The following is a 20,537-nucleotide window of genomic DNA, read 5'->3' on the forward strand; positions in this document are numbered from 1 at the left end:
TTGTAACAGATTTTGCCCTCTCTGATCTTCCTCCTCAACTCCCTCTAACTCCCTGCCTGACAAAAAGGCCCTCTTTTTGTCCTTAAGCAGAGCCTTAATGTCAGGTGTAATCCAGGGCTTGTGGTTAGAGAAACACCGTATAGTCTTGGTGGGTACGATGTTATCCACACAGAAGCTGAAGGAGTGTATTGCTGCCCTCAAGCGACTGAGGAAGAGAGGAATAAAAATTGGTGGTCGTCATTGCTTTCTTGTTATCGATGACAGCAAATTTGCCCACAAAAGAAAAGGTAGGCTATCTATTTTTTTTTTCTTGTAGTAAGTGTAAAATAAATCTACAATCAAACAGCCATCACTGGTAGAGAGTGTTGGGTCATTGGTGCATTTACATTGGTGTGCCCAGCCCCCCTGCCCTGCAGGAGACAGAAACTGCATTTTCTGGTATCCCGTTCCCACTTTATCCAATCAGGTGAGAGAACTACACACATCAGAAAGCACGGAATTGAATGAGGCGAGGACCGTGGAGACTCAACCACAGACAATTAAACCACGGACAATTACGAGTCTACACTGTCCTCACTCCACTCACTTCCGTGATTATTCCACGTAATGTGTGGAGTTCTCTCTCCTGAAACTGGGAACAGGATACCAGAAAATGTAGTTTCTGTTGCCTGCAGAGCAGAGGGACTGACGTTACTGACCAAACACTCAATCAGTGATGGCTGTTGGATGGTAGAGCTATTAAACACTTATTTTAATGAAAACATTAAACATCACTTACAGCGCCTTTAAAAAAGCAGAACAAACCATTTAACATTTTGTGATAGTTATGAATGGTAATGGATTATATTCATAAAGCACTTTATCATGATACCCAAAGTGCTTCACAGAGAAAGGTGTAACACATCAACCACCAATGTGTAGGACCCACCTGGGTGATGCACGGCAGCCATTTTGCACCAGAACGCTCACCACGCATCAGCTTTAGGTGGAGAGGGAGGGAATCATTGAGCCAGTTACACTGCGGGATGCTTAGGTGGCCAGATGGAGAGACACAGACCCCCTACTCTTTGCAATAAGTGCCATTGGATTTTCAATGACCACAGGGAGTCAGGACCAGTATCTGTCAGTATGTGTCCTTGCTGCTACACTAGCAACTCCTACTGGTTGGTTGCAGCATCTGTTTGGCATCTAATCAGGGGGAAATGGTGTGAGTGATAGTGTGCTATGCTCCCATGGTGAATATTCTCGCCGTCAGATGGGAGTGCACCAACAAGGACTAGAGTACATACAGGAATTGGATAAGACTAAATTGGGAGAAAAGGGGACAAAAAAAAGTTGCTATTGCTAAAGTCGATGAATGCCTTAGCCTACAAGGGGAAGCTTTCCCAGTATGGATATGGCCAGTATTCTGTCTGCCATAAAAGGAACTTTGTTGACCCAGAGACTGGTGCTCATACTCAGCATACGGAGCGTGCATGGCAGAATTATAAGTGTGAAATCTGCCGTCATAGAGGTAATCGTACTTCGGAGTCACTGAAGATTCACCTCAAAATGGTCGAGTGGCACCACTGGTTAGGTGTACGCCATCATAATGGTGTCTTGGGCAGACTTTTCCAGGATGTAAAAAAAAAACAAGCCAAGTAAATATTAGGACTATAAAATATAAAATCCATTTCCATTTGTATGACCCCATATCAATTCAATAAATCCCGAGATCAATCTTTGAAAAAAGAAAAATGTAATCCCATTTAATGACATCTTAGTGTTATCTAGACAAGTGATCCTTTTTTGTTTTTGTTTTTTTCCCTTCAAGTACAAAAAGTACATGTTAAGTATATGTCGGGGCCAGCCAGAGGATGAGGAAGTAATCCTGTGCTCTTGTTCTGAACAAACACAAATGCGGTAAAAGAAAAACAATTTCTTGACTTTAATGTTGCTTTTGTTAAGGTATTGATTTAATATCATTTGACTGTGTCATAGCACTTGATAACATCCTTATGACTAGTCCAAAGTGTCCCACTTTACTTGAGGTCGAGGAAATCATAAATGAACACTGTTATAAATTAATTTGACTTTGTCATAGCACTTAATAACACCTTTATGACTAGTCCAAAGTGTCCCACTTTACTTTAGGTCAAGGAACACATTCATGACACTGTTATAATGGTATAATGACAGCAAATGTCAACACCAACCACATATGACAGGTTAATGTACTGTTAAAAGATAAAGCCAAATAGTTTCTGTAGGTTTGATAATCAGGCCTGTTATGACATGTTAATATCAATTTGTCATGACAAAGACATTGAAAGGCTACTTTGTTTAGCTTATTGTCAAGTTGTCATGACAAAGACATTGACCAGTTATTTTGTCTAGTTTAATGTCAAGTTGTCATGACAAAGACATCCAAAACAATGTCAACTTTGCATTAGAGGTGACATAATTTACCAAATGACACTTAATGACAACATTCATAAGCATTCATAAAGCCTCCATAAACTTAATGACAGCTTTCATGTCATGGTTATGACAGTCTCATGTCAGTCTTATGCATACCCCTTCAAATAAAGTGTTACTAAATAAACTGTAATTTTTTGGTTTATTACATCCCCCAGAGGAGCGCCTGTTCATCTGTTCACGCTGAGTCTCAGTTTCGCTGTAAACATCAAGTTCCACAGAGGCTTCACTCTGGTTTACCTCAGCGGTATAAAGCTGAAACAGAAACTGCGTTTTCTTGTAATTAATGGGTCAAAGTCAAGTTTTGTCAGGTCTGTCCTCAAATGGAGACGAAAACAACTTTTACAATGTTTCTGATGCATTACACATAAAAAGAAAACAAGTACTCTGCCCCCAGACTATTTACGATTACTTCTCCTCATCCAAGTCCTCTGACTTGCTTTGCCTACTTTGTCTGGCATCTCCTTTTCCTACCTTAAACTCTGTCAGTAACCATAATGCAGATTCAATCGAGTGAGACATATCAATGCAGAAAAGTTTACACTACAATGTAAATTTCTTTCAAGAGAAGTAAATCAACTCAATGGAAGTTTTCATCCCTGTATGAACTTGTAGAATTTCTCTGTGCACCTTTGAATTGGGATGTAATCCTCTAATATTAATTTATACATTGTCCACAACAACATTTGGTTGTCTCCATATATCGGTGTCTACACAGGTCATTTGTTTGTTTGTCTGAGCGAGACAAAACTGGGACGACATAACAGTGTGAGGCTGGACTGAATACCCTAAAGAGACCACAACCTCCTCATGTGCAGTGTCAACAGAGTAATAGAGAAACTCCTGCTCAGAAGGTCAAATCATCTCTCACAATGTTAACTAAACCTGATCTGAAGGTGCGGATCAATGCAGGTCAATACTAACAGAGTACACAAAGTAACAACCCTCACTATAACTTAATCCTGACCTCAGCAGCGCTCTGTATCGACAACAGGGAGACCACAGTGAAGAAAACCAGAGCAGGACCGATTGTAACATAATCCACACAGAGACAGTCTGTCCTTTGACCCTGCCACATCAGACAATGAGTTTGTGTGAGTTTTGAGTCTGCATGTCCCATGATTTGTATGATAGTCTGCAGATCTTTGCCTTCGTTCCACTCTGAATGTTAAGGTAAATAAAGAACTAACAAGGCTCCAATGATAAAGTCAAGAGTCTTCATTACTCATCACTACTGCTGGATCATAAGACTGTATTCCTGTGTGTTATCAGCTCATAATCTAAGTGAAGTTCAGAAAAGAGTCTCTGTTTTCCTCTCAAATTGTGTTGTTTTTATGGCAGCCTTTCAGAGGTAAGTACATATGAACTGTTCATGGACCAGATCCAGCGGTGTTGCCTTCAAATTAAGCCATGTACACTGGGGGTAATTTCTTATTCATCCCAAAAGATAAAGACTGAGGCTGATACTTCAATAATATTTAATATTCAAGCAGTTGATCTTGTCAAACTTGGAGCTGCAACGTCTAAAGCTTTTTTGTTGTTTCAGAAAAAGATAGATTGTGAGCTGTTTAAGATAGAGATCGAGTTTTTAGTGAAAAGAAATTAGATCCAAAGGCTTTTTTTAAGCTTTTCATCCCCAACAGTATATCTTTATATGTTCAGCCTGTCTGTTTCCCTTTTAACATATTTCAGTTTGAACCATAGACTATGAAAACATTGGACCAAATGAAACCAATGTGGAAGTCCCAAAAATTGCAGTTCCTCCAGTGTCTACTTGAGGCTGTCACTGAAAGTGAATCAATCCCCATAGAGCCCAATGTCAAGATCCGGCTGCAGCCTCTGCTCTTGAGAAATGAAGCAGATGCAGAAGTGTTAAAAACTGAAGTTTCAGGGCCTGATGGTTATAGTGCGCTGCATGTACAGAGGCTGTAGTCTCTGAAGTTAGCGGTTCGATTCCAACCTGTGGTGTCACTGCCCACTCTCTCCCAGATTCCTGCTCTATCCTCTATCCTATTCTCTAAATACAGGCTTAAAAGCCCAAAACTAACTTAATAAATACAAAAGACCAGCACAAATGCAACAAAATAAGTGCAAGAAGAAATAGATTAATTTACAGCAAATTCATCAACTGAAACAAAAACACAATCACAGGAAACGACTGTAAAGAGAAATTCTACAAATGCAGCCATCACTACATTTTCAACCCGCAGATTGTCCCAGTTATAATCACTGCTGAGCTCTACACATGACTGCATAACCAGACAGAGAAAGTGCATGATCTGGGATTAAAACACATTCTGTGTATGGTGGTGAGAGAGTAAACATGTGAAATGGTTGGCTTCATAGAGTGTTAAAGCTGCAGGCTGGTGTAGTGGAGAGTAGTTTCCTGGCACACAGTGACCACTCCACTGACCATCAGTCAGACAGCCACAGTGTACCTTGGTGTTGTTTCTGGACAGGTGCATCCCTTTTTAAACACTCAGCAGACGAGGTGTGTACAGTCACAGAGCACTCAGTATCTCACAGAGGTTACTGGGACCTGATGCAGAAACACACTACCTCACAGAGTCTGAATTCAACACACCTTTAGATCTGATGCTGCTCTGACAGAGGTTTACCTTCTCCTCATCCTCTCACCTTACTGATTGTGAACACCTGTAATAATAAGACAGATAGTATGATTCAAACAAAGAGGGAAAATATGAAAAACAAGCTGTTAATAAGGCATTTTCATAATGATCATCATTTCTCTTCTGTCTGTGTATTTGATGGTTGTTATTGCTTTCAGCTGTACACTGCTTTTATCTCCATGTCTTGATCACATGGATATATAATGAAGCAGTGCACAGGAGCATTATTCCTCCTTTTTGTTCCCTGCACAATGGATCTAACACATGTTCATGATCATTTACTGCTAATGGTTTCTTCTGTTGGTGCATACTGAACATGATGATAACATAACCATCAGCTCAAAGTGTTTAAGGCAGGGTTTAAAGTTCACACTTCAGTTACTGTCTGATCTGAGATAGTCTACAGAGATCTTATCTTCATACGTATTTCAAAAAGAATAACCCATAATAAAATATGAAACCCTAACAAACAGGAAACGTGTCATTTCAGGACATTTACCTAATCCTGGTGGATGCTGGTCGACTACATTTCACAAGCTCTCTGGACTTTTAGATACTGAAAACTGTAAAACTCTCGCCAATAACCACAACATCTCATTCTGTGGGCAACATGATGGTTAACCATCTAACCAACAAACCATTTGTCCAAAAAGGTACCTTAGGTCTGACGCTGCATACTATAGTAAGCCTGTGGCTGTTACACAGCTAGTACATTGGCCGAATCATGAAGCTACCTCCCATACAACTTTTACACACAATAAGAGTCATAAGCAGGCCTGTGTTTGAAATCACGTTGCTCTGCTTAGCCTGGGAATTATTCAGCCATGGGCAGAGACTGACTAAACACTTACCATCCCCTGTGTCCCATGGTCACTCCTGGCTCTGAAAGAATCCAAAATGGTGACAGTCGTAACTCCAAGCTCCACTCCTCAAAACTGCAGCTTTTGAGCCAAGGGTGACGTAACAAAGTCCACGTCCAGGAAGTTGTTCTCTTGTGATTAACAAGTCACGTCTATTTCTTTTATTCACCCTCTCCTTTCTGTCTCACCTTCTCTGTCCTCTCCTCCTCATTCTCTTTTCATCTCTCGCAGTTCCTTTCTCTCTAACTCGACATGTGACCTCCTCTCCTTCTCTTAGTTTCATGTCTCCCTGGGTCTCTCCATCATCATCATCGTCATAATCATCATGAGCTGCCCTGGCCCTGGTAATGCCCACCATCATGTCTGGTACCAGTGACCGTCATTACAGCTGGTGACAGTAAATCATAAGAGGGGGTTGCTGCCAGGAAGGCCCCTCTCCAGGTCAGTGTGTGTGTGTGTGTGTGCGTGCGTGCGTGCGTGCGTGCGTGCGTGCGTGCGTGCGTGCGTGCGTGCGTGCGTGCGTGCTTTATAAACAGAGCATAAAACAGCTTCTTCCCTCTTTGCTCTGGGTTTGTAAAAGTCAGTTCGGTTTGTTTGGACCCCTGCAGGGAGGATATTATAATTGTGCTTTGTTTGTTTTCTCATCCTGTAAGACATTATAGGATGACTTTCATTTCTGTTTCCTCGCCCCAGGCCTCTGAATAGGTGCTACAAACATTTAAATTTAATAATGATTATAATAACACAAATAATTCAACGGTAACTAAGGGCTATGATGTACTCACAGAGGTTTATTCTCTGCGCAAAACCTGTCGAAACAAGCTAATCAAGCCAGAGGTGTATTTGTCATCACAGTGAAGATCTGTTTATCCACATTAGACCTGAACTGGAGGTTTTAATATCTCTCTCTGGTCCTAGGGTTGGCACAAGGAGATGTAAACAACTCTTATTACTTGGCTAAAAATGAGGAGGTTATAGAACAAACTGAATACTGCGTTACAATTTTCATCTAATTCCTGAATCCTCATTTATAAAAGAGTCAAAGCAGCAACATGCAGTTCCCTGAGTGTCCACTAGAGGCTACCTCCTGCAGTGAGTCAGTCCCCATAGAGCCCATTGTTAAAATGTTACAGCAGAAATAAACATGTTTACAGTACAAAAGCAGTTTCCGTCTCTATAGCTCATTTCTCTATTCATGACAACTGTACGAGCTGGGTTTATATACAACTCACCTGTTTACATTAGATTGAGGGTTAAAGGGAGGTAGGCTTAGGGGTGTGGCTGATTAGACTGACAGGTGGGTGTGTTGCTGTTAGCCAGGTGGCCATCAGCTCCACCTTTCTGTCTGTTCTAGATAAGCAGGAAGTTAGTGGGAGTCAGTGTTTCCAGTAATGTGACTGCCATCTTTCTAATCTGAAAACATGTCCCTATATAATCAGCTGTGTTTTCATGACAGCCAACGTTTTACTTGTTTGTATGCTGGGGAGCCGCCAGGGATTTGGGGCCCAATGAAAAAATATCACATTGGGCCCCATCACCAAAGGCCACAAGAACCGTGTGCAACTGCTGTAACCACATCTCCAGGATCCAATCAACCCAGTCAAAGCTTTACATAACTACATTTTCAGCTGTCTTGCCTCTTGGAGTCAAATATTTACTGTATGACGGATGAAGGATTCCCTGCACACAAGATGACTGATTTGCCCCTTATTTTATTATGTTTTCATGGCTTAGCTATAGCTTTGGTTTTATAGGCTATTGTAATAGTACAGATAGAGAGAGGGAAAAAAAAGAGATTCTCACAGACCCCCTTCAATAATGTTAATTGACATGCTACGCTGCTCACCTTCTTGTTCATTGGGTTGGGCGGAGTTGTGTGGAGACAGTGCATTTGCTGACATATCAGCTGCTGAGTCTGGTAGGGAGGGTGGGGAAACCCATTTAGTATAATTAGCTAAAATGTAGTTCATCTCATTGTGGACATCAAACTAGCAAACATGTTGATTTTAACCACTGAAAGACTATACCAACCTTTCCTGGAGAAAAACTGGGTCCTCTCTCTCTTTTCTTTCCCTCCTTTTCTGGGACTTCTTTCATGCCGATTATTATTATTATTTTCGGCCCCCCTGTCACTCATGGGCCCTTAGAATCATCCTAACTTTTCCCCCCTATACGGCACCACTGTTTGTATGCATGGACAATTACTAAATGTTATTAGATTTGATTGTAAGAAGCAAAGCTAGTTAAGCTCCTGGGGTGTCTGGGTAATTTAAAGCTTCATCATGTGGTTCTACTCAGATGAAATTTCAGTTCACAACCTGAAATATTTAAACCAGATTCAAATTAAATCAGAAACCATCTTACAGGTATTACAGATCTAACAAAATAACACCTAGCAGGGCGTTGAACCCGTGAACTTTTATTGGTTTGGATCACAGAGGCTCTTAGGGGTTCTTAAAGCGCCTGATAACTCCCTCTAATGCAAGATGATAAACATTTCACTACAAGCGTAGACCAGATTAGAAGAACAATTTGGGGCTCTAAACTCTGTAGCTTTTAGTGAAAGCTCTTACTTATTATGTGGAAATATTTGTATCCTGAGAGATAAATCATCTTTTTTGGCTGCTGTCTTCTGGTGTTAATATTGAAAATGGCTTTTAAAATTTGTTTTCCCCAAAGAGCTTACACATTTTAGTGCCGCAAGATCAAGCGGCAACCTAATTGAAGCCAATGTGGAAGCGTTAAAATTGCAGTTCATCAAATGTCCGCTTGAGGCTGTCCCCCAGAAGTACCGTGAACCATACACATGAATTCAAAAAAGACAATCTTTACAGCAGAAATAAACATGTTTACAGCCTGGTTACAAAAAACGAGTGTAGTCTGGATAGCAAATTACTCAATTGGCACACACTGTATACGGGGGGAATTTTTTCATAATGCGGCAATTTCGAAGATATTAAGATTAAGAGTTTTTAAATATGAGAGGCGCAGCTGACTTGATTAACAGACGGGAACCCTGTAGCTGTTGACTATGAGGCTCAAAGTCTGCCTCTTTACCTCACACTAGACCTTAGGCTGACTTCAACGTTTCCAATATGGCTCCTGCAGTGCTTCAGAAACAGATGGGTGACGTCAACCATTATTTATACAGTTAATGGTTAAGATATGAAGCACATCAAAATAAGATCAACAACCGAATTTACAATGGAAAAAATAAGATGGAAGAAAAATAAAAGAAATAACTTTGTAAACTCTGATTCATCACTGCCATAGCTTACAAAAGGTGAGCAGACGACTGATTTAACATAAATTCTTCCTCACACTGACGATCTTATTTGCTCTTGTAGCTAATATTAAGTAATCATTAGGTTTCATTTCACAGTTAAATAAGCACTTAAAACTCCATCAGGAGCTTTGAGCTGGGTGAATTCAGTGGGTTAATTATTTTGCATCTATCAGGAGATTTCATATATTTATTGTTTTAGAAATCATTCATTAAAACTAAAAGAAGAGAGTCTGATGATTTGATTTGAGAAATGTTTTAACTGTTTCAACAAAACCTGAACATTTTAGTTTTAATAAAGATTTTTAAATAATAATTGAGGAATAAATGATAAAAAGAAGGGATGAAATGTGTGAAAATCAAAACAGCTGATGGAGACCGTGTGTGTATTTGTGTGTGTGTGTGTTTGTGTGTGTGTGTGTGTGTGTGTGTGTGTGTGTGTGTGTGCGTGTGTGTGTGTGTGTGTTTATGTGTGTTTATGTGTGTTTATGTGTGTTTATGTGGTTTATGTGTGTTTATGTGTGTTTATGTTTGTGTGTGCTCCTTTCTCCATGTGTGAATGAGTTATTTCAGTAACATCAGATCAGGACAGAAAAACACAGCAAATGCCTTTTCCTTTTTTAAAATCCAATCTCATCCTCTGAGTGACAAAGGAGAAGAGATGACGCTGTTATCGGATGTGATTGAGTTTCAGTATGGATCTGGTCGTGACCTGCAGCAGGAGGAGGGGGTGCTGACGCGCGCGCACAGCAGCAGAGGGACGCGCGGGAGCGCATAAAAGGTGGATGATACCTGAGTTCATCCCAAACACTGAACACTGACCACAGAGACACCTCAGCTGCTCAAACACACCGAGGAACAGAAAAAACATCAAGGTCAGTAACTTCCCGTTTTTTGAGTTTCATACTTTTTATTCTGTGGAAAAGTTCGTTCATATGTTTTGAAAATTGAGTTTGTCTGTTATTTGTAATGTGCCTGCTCTCTTCCGCTCTTCTTTTTTAGATGCAGAGGTGTTTCGGGATATTCTGCGTGTCGCTCATCTTCTGCGCAGCTCTCTCTGAGACCATCGGACTGGTCATCGCGGTAAGACGATCAGTTTATTCTACCACTTTATGCTCAGGTGCTACAGTACTGAAGAAGATTAGGGCCACTTAAAAAAAAAAAATGAAGGTCCAATTTTTAAATTATTATTAGGCCTATTATTCTGAGAAAAAAGTCAGAATTCTGAGATTAATGTCAATTTTTTTTTCAAAATTATTATTATTCTGAGAAAAAAGTCAGAACTCTGAGATGAAGGTCCAATTTAAAAAATATATATTATTCTGATAAAAAAAAGTCACAATTCTGAGATTAAATTCAGAACTCCAAAGGTCCACATTTTTTTATTATTATTATTCTGAGAAAAAAAGTCAGAATTCTGACTTTTTTTCTTATAATAATAATAATAATAATAATAATAATAGTAATAATAATAATACAAAATTTGACTTTAATTATTCTTCTTTTTTTTCAGTGTACCTAATACTCTTACGTACTACAGAGAGATACCACAGTTTAAGAAAATGCTCTAAAAGTTATAAATAGATCACATTGGTAAATGTAACGTTTATGCATCATACAAAATAACAAAATAGAGTACTAAAAATATGTTTAACTATAACAAAAAACAGAAAGAATAGACAAAACGTGGATCTATAGAGAAAAACAGAGAGACATATGGGTGAAATAAAATAAATATGTGTTGGATGACATCATCTGGGTATGCTGTAAAAGTGTAGAAATTAAAAAGAACAGATCTAAAATATTGTCTGCCAAGATGAAAATAAAAGCTGAATTTATCCCCAAAAACTACAACATGCAGGAAAACAAAGAAACAGTCACTAAATGCTCTGCACAGCTGACAGAGGTAAAGAAAAGATGCTCTAAGTTTCACCTGCAGCTTTTGTTCTGGGAATGACTTCAAAGTAGTCTCATGATTGTTCTTCACTTTGACATCAGACTGTGTTGAATGTTTCTGTACCTGTCTGAAGAAGTTTTAACCCTTACATGGATCAACGTTTAATCAAACCAGTTTGTTCTTTACTTTGGGAAATGTTGCAGAAATAATGCCCATAAATCAGGGGTTACTGCTGAACAGTGAAATGATAAACACAGCTGAAAGCACTACAATAAATGTGGGAAATGTTGCTTTCATTAAACTAGCAAAGTGTATATAATTGCATTGTAGCATTTAGAACACACTAAATAAGAGAAAATATAGACACAAGCACTTTAAAGTGTTGAGTGTGATTTATTTTATCCACAAAATTAAACATCTCTAATATTTTATTAACAGATGATGCTTATGTCAGTTTCCAGATAAAACACGGCACAATTTACAACTGGTATGGTTTAACGTGACTTCCAGATGTCTGTCCACCATGCTTGAAAGGGTTAAAGCACTACAGAATGATCCTAAATAAATGTTTAATTTATTGATATTTAAAATGTACAACTGTTGTTTTTTTTTAATTGTCACAGACTCTTAGCTCCTCTTCAGCTCTTTTTCTGATCACAAAATATCCCAGAAAAAACAAAACAAAACAGTTCCTCAGCCTCTCTCACTGCATCAACACCTAGAAAGTCCTTTAAGAGAGGCTATGACAGTCAGACGTATCTTTAAACTAATGAAATGTTTGTTCAGCATTGTCTTTAACCAGCTGTCACAAAGCCTCTGTTTTATTCTGACTTTGTGTTTTAATTTATATCTTCTTGTCATAATGCATTTCACAGCTCTCTTTTCTGTAATATAGCCCTTTGTTCTTGATTATTCCTGTTCTCATCTGCTGCCTGTTAGATTTTTACCTTAACTTAACTTAACATCCTCCCAGAATGAAAGGTGCTCCTAGATCAATACTATTTTCATCGTTTTTATATTTTTCAGATAAACTCTATAAAGGAAAAGACATGTTTGTGTGTGTTCTGATGATTTTATGTGTGTGCGCGTGTGTGTGTGTTGATCCTGCAGGCGAAGGAGAAACGAGGCTGGACACTGAACAGTGCTGGATACCTGTTAGGTCCCCGTAAGTACTGGCCGCACACACACAAACATACAGTACACACACACGCACACGCACACACACGCACACGCACACGCACACACACACACACACACACACACACACACACACACATTTCTAGTATGCTAAACTCATTTTCTTAATGTTATGTGATGTTGGTGAGTTAGGGAACATCTGCACCTTTAGGACCAAAACACATCTTATTTCATTCAACTGTGTGCATGTCTGTAGGGGGGAATTTGAGCTATGTGTTGGTCAGAACAGTGCACCATGAACAGTCGTCAAGTCACATCGATGCAGTGCAAGTTAAATGATAAAGTCTGCTAAATTTGCACAGGAAACAAAAACTGCCTGGACCAAATAACAGCCCTGACCCGGCAGATAAACCTGGCCGTCTCTTACGTTAACTCTCCGTGCTTGTTTCTGCTGCTGCTGATCTTTTTCAGTTTGAATATTTTCGTTGTTTATGTCCGTCTCTGCATCATTCTGCCTCTGTGTGCTCAGACAGCTGCTGGTTTGTCTTTACGCCCACACCGTCCTCAGAGTCCAAACCTGTTTATGTCCAACACATTTATTAATCTAGCGAATAAAAAAAGATTTGGACTTTCAATAACAAATTAAAGTCATAAACTCCTCAACCAAACTTTGACCAGTTAAGGAACCATGGATTCAGAGATCTGTGGGATGACGTAAATGGTGACTGTAAAACTGAAATCACTGATTTTATACCGGAGAGAAATATAATTTATATAAAGCGATGATACTTTGGCAACATTTTCAGGCAGTTCAGTTCTGTTCGTCTTTGTGTGACCACTCTTCTCTCATCTACCGACATTAGTGAAATTATGGATTTCTGATTATTAGAAACCACTGAGATACAGACACACACATGTGACGTCTTTTCATTATTAGTAATCTGATAATACTTAAATAAAGCAAACACATTAGAAGCATGGCATGGAAAAACAGAGTTATCCTCCAGATGTTTGAGATGTTTTCAAAAACGGACTGTATAAAAACATGGACGACACGCCTCCTTCTCCTCCGTTTGTTAAGACAGGAAGCTGAAATAGCACCTTGATATGTGCTGACATATTGCACTGGTGACATTAAAGTAAAGACATGGACAGAAGTGATTTGAGTGGTGGAGCTTTAACATTGACACCCCACCCCTCCATGTTATAGCTCCTCTTTTTATAGCATCAAATAACTAATTCAAACTAAACTAGTCAGAAAAATGAATAATGAATTTGGCCTGGATTTGGATTTAAGAATATGACCCATGTCCCATCTGTTAACGTGGAGGAAGCGGGCCTTAGGAATTATACTGCGGCTGGTCAACCGGGGGAGCTCTAAAAGTTTTGTCTGCATACTTAAAGGCTGGCACTAAAGCTGCTGTCCCTCGCTGTGAAGCTACAGTAATCATGAACTGACTGCTCTTAAACAGGAGTTCAGATGATAGTTTGCCGGCTATGAGCTAACATTAGCCTTAGTGGCTAGACGATAGTTGTTTCTTGGCAACTCCACCAGCCTTGATTGGCCTTGAACTCCTGTAATCTGGGGCTGGCCTCAGAAGAGGAAAGGCAGGGTGTAAGTCACTTTGGGGGGCGGCCGATGGCCAACAGATGAAAGAAACATACATATGATATTCACCCAGGAGCTGACAGTTCAATTCCTGTGTGACACCAAAGGAAGCATTGACATCTTTAAGGCCTGTGTCCATTGACAGAGTGTGTTTTGTGCTGGATAAAAAGAACTGTGTAGCTCAGTGTTTGCAGCCCTGAATGTCCTAAATGCAAAACCACCTCAGCCTCATTACTCTCAGTTTAAGAATGTGGGACTACAGGTGATTTTTTGGGGTATGATGTCAATGGCTAGAGCTGCTGCTCATGCTATGACATGAATGATCTTCTGTTTTCTGTGACATCGAATAAGGGAAAACATGAAGCATACAGAGAGCAGAATTCATGGCCACTGCCAAAGGAAGACTCGTCTCGTAGAGCAGGCGCCCCATGCACAGAGACTACAGTCTTCTTCATGGTCCCAGCATGATTTGGTGCATGTCTCACTCTTTCCCCACATTCTGGTCAAGCTGTTCTATCAAATAAAACAGCAAACTAAAGACAAAAGCGTTCATGGACACAGGCCCTGAAGTGTAAGGTCATGTTTGTAAAGTAACCTGCAGAGTTCATTTGACCGATGTACATCAAGATCTTTTACTAAAGTCAAGCCACTAACTTTGCTAAACTGAACTACGGTTGCTCACAGTGTTAGTCCTGTGTTTCATGTTTGATAGTATAAACATGTAGTAGACAGGGTTGTATTGTTGTAGTGAAGGAACATACAATGTTTAGATATTTTGAGGTGAAACCAGAGCATCATTTAAATGCACCTGTTGTTTCAGAGCGGTTACTGGACTCACAGGTCTCCTGTTCTGCCTGAAAATGTCACAGATGAAACCCAAAAGTCTGTCGAGCTCATTTTCTGCTCTGTTTTTCTGTCCACCCTCTCCACTGTGATGGCTCATGCTATTTTTTATTATTGCCCCATAACCTTCAGAGGACACGTTCCCACATGTGTGTGTAGGTTTATACCAATCTGTGGGGTCCAAATCAGTCGAGATCAGAAACCCCTGGAAATGTTGTCCCTTTGTGTGTGTGTGTGTGTGTGTGTGTGTGTGTGTGTGTGTGTGTGTGTGTGTGTGTGTGTGTGTGTGTGTGTATGTGTGTGAATAGCCCAGGTAAAGGTTGCTCCTGCCTCATCCTGTGTTTCAGGTCGTATTGATCACCTAATTCAGATAAAGGATTCTCCCAGTGCCAGAGGCAGAGACGAGCTGGTCGCTCCATGTAAGATAGAAACGATGGCCGCTGCAGGCTCTTGGTGTCAGGCTGTGAATTGCTCAAACATCAACCCGCCTGTTTGCTGCTTCTCTCCGTCATCTCTCTGCTGTCTGTGCTTTTACATCCAAACATCTCTTTTCTGTCTGCGCTTCAAACCAAGAAAACATATTGATCTCATGAGAGGTGAGGGTAGGCATGGCCCCTCACTGATACAAAACCATCCATCTCTAGGACTCTCATTGTATCCTAATAGTGACCCCACATGCAGCATGTACACCATGATAGACACTATAAAAAGTAAGGTTAGTTCTCGGCTGACTCCACTTAATGAACGTTTAACTTAGCGTGTTGGTTAGTCTGCCACTGTTGGCTAACGCTTTCTCTCCAAAGTTTGTTTCATAAACAACAGAAATCCAGAAATCCACCAAAATGGTGCCCATAGAAAAAAACATTTTGTCACTTTTGCACAGACCCAGACTTGAATAGCAAAAACAGAAGACTCACAGGCGGGGGGACTCACCTTCTCAGTTAAAATGATAGTTTCCTCATCTTGTGTCAGCCATTGTTGTTGCGTTTCGTTTGGCATCAGAGTGAAGGGTTACCATGAAGAAAGACTGATAGTGGAGTTAGTTTAGTTTCTTCTGCTTAGGATGTCAAATGAAAAATTAAAACATTCTGTCTCTAAAATCCTCCCATCAACAAAAATCAGCAGCTAAGTGTTCCACTTTTAGTTAGTTTGTTAGTTTTAGTTTGCATTAAACTTTGAAATAATCATACTTTCAATACCAAGTTGAATTTTTAAAGAAAATAAAGTAAAAAACTGATATGAAACAAAATGTTTTATCATTTAGACCTGGTAAATTAAAATGCATTTTATAGTTTTTTAAGAATGCCATTAACATGTTTTTTTTTTAAGTTACATTTTTTGGACTTTACACTTCTATTCTATTAGAGAGCAGAGGACCATGGATAGAGCAGGAAACCAAAAGAATGACATGTGGGAAGGACGCCACAGGCTGGAAACGAGCAGGGGCCACCCGCTACATGGGCGTGTGACTTAACCTTTAAGCTAAATCTGCGCCCGGCATTTATCGTTTTAACAATTAAATCCAGTACATCTCTTTCCTCCTGACGTCACTTCAGGGCTGTGTGTTTTAATTTTAAGTTCAAACACATGCACAGAGTGCAAAGGAGACCAGCTCAGGCCCTACTTTATATAATGATATAATTATTTAATGATTTATGTAATGAGGAAGCTGAAGATGAGTCAAACCATCGTGACCACTTAACATTTCTAAGCTACAAACATCAGGAGCTCTCACAGAGTCAAGATGTACTTCAACGATTTTTACATAAATTAAAATAACTGATGATTTGTATGTAAGAGTCGTAGACAACAGTGTGAAAACATAGATATTTTCTGTTTTCTTATGAAGGAATATTTTTACCACACAAACATAACTCAAAAAGTAATATGAGACCTTCTCTCCCTTCAGCGTGATAGTTAAATCAGGGTGACAAAAAAAAAAGCATACATCTCAGAGCCTTTAATCATGGGTGGTTTCCAGAATCTGAAATTTGTGGAGCTAAAAAGACATTTCACTCAGTTTGCAGGTCTGTTGTTATATTTTTCCTTACAAAACAAATGAAATAATTATTCCTTTATTTAATTTAGCTTTTATCCAAAAGGAGGAAAAAAAATAAAGCTGCTAAATTACTGCATTCTCCTGGAGCTCCTTCTCTACTCCCCGGGAGACTCAGAGACCTCTGTCAAACTTTAATACAGAGATAGTTAAAAGGAGTTTTTTTTTTTTTTTTTACCCACGACTGCTCCTACTTTTAAAAGATTGCTTGTACATGTGAACCCACAGCCCCTTCTGTGTTCCTCAGGAGATCCCATAGCAGCCGTGGCTGCTAGCATTTGAACCTGTTTGGCCTTAATTCTAAATATATGAATTCGTCTGACAAGTAAACACCGTACTCACACAGCAGGATTCTCCTCTGACCTCATGTTGGGGGTGGAAAGTTGAAGTGCTGTTTTAATGTTCACTGTATTTTGATTTGTTAGTCGACACAAAGGAAACTAATCTTTTATCATTTACAGAGCAGCTGTAAAACAATTAACAGTGAGAACCTGTAGAGACGATGAGCCAGGGAACTAACATCAACTGTTCTTTGAACACAGCTGATGTGAGGTTCCTGTCCTGATTTTCACTTGTTGCATTTTCAGTTGCTGATCATCCAGAAGCAGTGAGTTGAAAATGATCCACAGTGACACTAAACATCAGCTTTATATTCGACAACCTGAAACACAGCAGTATAACATTTTGACAGCACTGGAGTTTCCCACTTTGAGCATGGCATTAAGTGAATATGATTACTTCTGGCTCTCTGATGGAACCAGCTTCAGTATCAACTGTTTGTTCCTCTCACCAGCTTTAACATCTGGAGTTACACTTGATTTTATAATTGTCTATAACCTTTTTGTGATTCTGTTTACTAACCGTTGACTGTTGAGTACTGCATTGTTCCTTTATGTGCTACTTCCTGGAATTTGGTAAACTCAGAAACTCTCTCTGTGCTGATCAAAGACCCCAAGTTATAGACAGGTACCAGGATAAAGCAAAGCACTGTCTCTTTAAATCTTCCTATTAACATTATTTATTAACATGACACACATGGACAGGAATAACCAGCAGATACAAAAAGGTTTCATAAGAAAAGGCTGCATATAAACTTCTCTCTATGATCCATGTGCCCTTAAAAACTGGATATCACTGACAGTGCTGTCAATGCACCCATCATCATGGCATAGCACGTTACCTCGCCTGTCCTTTCTTTATCTTTATCTTCATCTCATCATCATTGTTGTTTTAACTGATTCTCTGTGCGAGCTGCTGTTCATCCTGTTTTACATGTGTGCTTCTCTATTGCCTCTTTTTCCTGCAATTCCATGAGCCAAGCCCTGCAGCCGGTTCCAACCCGTTTGGAAATTCAACCAAACAGTTACAAACAAAACACCATGCTGAAATAAACAGTGTTCAACATTTTCCTTTAGGTACAGGTGTGCCATGTTTGCACTGTATGTATGTATGTATGTATGTCTCGGCAGAATGAACTACTGTAGGACTTTATTGTTAACTCTGAGACCAGATGACTGAACACTCAGGTGACCTGGGGCTGTTTGTGTGACTGTCTGTATTCTGATCACTCCTCACTGCTCAGATGGAATAGACGGACACAGGACTCTGGGAGACAAGGCCGGTCTGGCTGGAAAGAGGGACATGGGCCAGGATGAGGACTTCAGAACAGGTGTGTCTGTTTTTAGAAACATTGTTATGTAACCTCTGCAATGTTTTTTGTTTCTTTTAAGCTTTGTTCCTTTTTGCTGAACATAAGTTCACGGCCCTCAAAGAATACCTTTTTTCACTTTGTATCAATGACTGTTTGGGGGAACTTCTAAAATAATCCATAAGATTTCTCTTTAAATACAATCTTAAGCCATTTGGAGACTTTTTTGTTTCAGAGCTGATGAACTATTTATTTTTAATCTTGATTAATTGCTGAATTTAAGAAGTTAATCGCAAGTACTTCAGAGATATTTGGTTCAGTTTGACAGAAAGTGAAGATTACTTTGACCTTACTTTACATGTAGAACCTTTAAGTGTACCATAGACTGTAGATGACGTGTTTAATAGGCTGTATTTTGTTGCTTTACCTCCTCAGGTACTCTGAGAATAGGAGATGGAGACGTCATCCACACCATAATTGACTTTCTGTCGTACCTCAAACTTAAAGGTATGTTAATCCTGTCTGTGATAGATAAACCTGAGAATAACCACTGATGTGAGAAGTCAAATCCAACCTGATGCACATCAGACCGCTGTGAACTTTGAGTATCATAAGCCTGGGATAAATCATGGTAAACAGGTGGTTATGCAAATTGAATATGGTGAGCAGGTTCGCGTTGAGGCCTTGTCTCATCCTGAAGGGATACTCATTTGCTTAACCCCCTGTTAAGTGTCTCCCTCACTATCTGGCTATCAGCTAAGACATGAAAAGTTGACACAACATATTGATTAAAGACGATTTGATCGACAAAAAACCTGGCCGTCGGTAACGCTTCCTTGACTCTTCTCAGCCTCCTTGTTTTATGAATTAACATCAAACTGAACATTTAAATTCAGGTTCCAGTTCAAACCTGATCTTGTTTATTTGTTGTACCTCACGTTAAAGTGAACATTTCATTGAAGGTAACGTTAGACGAGGTGAACAGGACTTCTTCAGGAGTATTGATGTTGACATTTCTGTCGTCATTCTGCTCTCCTTCTTCTCAGAGCTTTGACGTTGACGCACCTTTAAACATGAATGAGGCAAATGTCTCAGCTTTGAACATTGTTGCTGTTATCACTACCTCTTGAGAAAACATGATGATTTTACACTGAGACTAATTGAATTTCCTCTTTGATAAATTCTCTAAACTTGAACTTTTTGAATTTACAGTGAGCACATTTTTCTTCTTATAGATAAATAATTCTGAGACAAATTTTATAAATAATAATTTATTTGTAATAGTTGTGAAATTAAAACTAGGGCATATCAAAAAATTTGACAATTGTAAAAAAGTTCAATATTTCCCATCAGCTAGAAAAGAAAGGAAAATTTAAATATAAACTAAACTAATGTTTTAAGACTTTTTCTGTTTTCATTTTTGATACAGCCCACAGTAAAGAAAGGAAACACATCTCAGTATATTACAGTATTATTTTATTAGTTTTGAGTTACAACAGAAAAAAGTGAACTTTTCATGATATCCTAACTTGTATTTATTTATTTGAACTTTCTTCAAGACAGACAGTTTTTAAAATTAACATTTTTGCATATCAGGAAAATAACCTTGAGATCTTTTTCGTATCAGCCTTGTGTTTATATTTTTAGTTTGGGAGCAGTCTTTCCGATATCACTTAGAGAGTGACATTTTCTTCATGTGTTTTGAATATTTTAAATAATTTTGACTCATTATATTGCGTTTTGATAATGTTCTGTGTGTTTGTGTTTACAGAGATGGGAGCGTTGGACACCCTGCCATCCTCTGTGACATCAGAAGAACTGGCCAATCCCTAATCTTTAATATGTCTGTTTCTGCCCCCCATGTCTCCTAACTGTAGCTCCTGTCACTCTCTGAACTGAATTAGTCATGCTGCCAAACACCTGATTCTTTAACAGAGATCAACTGTTCCCCAAAATCTAATAAAAAATGATATGAAATCTTTCTGCTCCTGTGAATGAATCTTTAAATCCACTGAAGGTCAGAGAGCGTCAGCTGACTGAAGGGGGATCTATGAAGTGAAAACCTTTAAACTATCATGGTATCGTGTGATTGAAGAGAATGGAGTGAATAAAACTAT

The 20,537-nt window shown here is 39.2% G+C and overlaps 1 protein-coding gene across 1 annotated transcript; it reads left to right on the plus strand.

The window, feature by feature from the left end:
- The first annotated feature begins 9,821 nt into the window (after nt 1-9,821).
- On the plus strand, nt 9,822-20,397 carry galn (galanin/GMAP prepropeptide). The gene is made up of 6 exons (XM_034685512.1): nt 9,822-10,105; nt 10,233-10,313; nt 12,238-12,292; nt 18,355-18,441; nt 18,856-18,927; nt 20,192-20,397. Exons 2-6 carry the CDS (start codon nt 10,233-10,235, stop codon nt 20,251-20,253), a joined length of 357 nt encoding a protein of 118 aa, XP_034541403.1. The 5' UTR covers nt 9,822-10,105; the 3' UTR covers nt 20,254-20,397.
- Nucleotides 20,398-20,537: the final 140 nt, after the last annotated feature.

This window comes from Notolabrus celidotus, chromosome 6 (genome assembly GCF_009762535.1).
Source record: "Notolabrus celidotus isolate fNotCel1 chromosome 6, fNotCel1.pri, whole genome shotgun sequence".
In the NCBI taxonomy this organism is placed as follows: Eukaryota; Metazoa; Chordata; class Actinopteri; order Labriformes; family Labridae; genus Notolabrus; species Notolabrus celidotus.

Coding starts and splice junctions, on each gene's coding strand:
- galn (XM_034685512.1), top strand. CDS start 10,233: ATGCAGAGGTGTTTCGGGATATTCTGCGTGTCGCTCATCTTCTGCGCA. Junction 10,314..12,237: donor CCATCGGACTGGTCATCGCG/GTAAGACGATCA, acceptor TTGATCCTGCAG/GCGAAGGAGAAACGAGGCTG. Junction 18,928..20,191: donor GTCGTACCTCAAACTTAAAG/GTATGTTAATCC, acceptor TTGTGTTTACAG/AGATGGGAGCGTTGGACACC.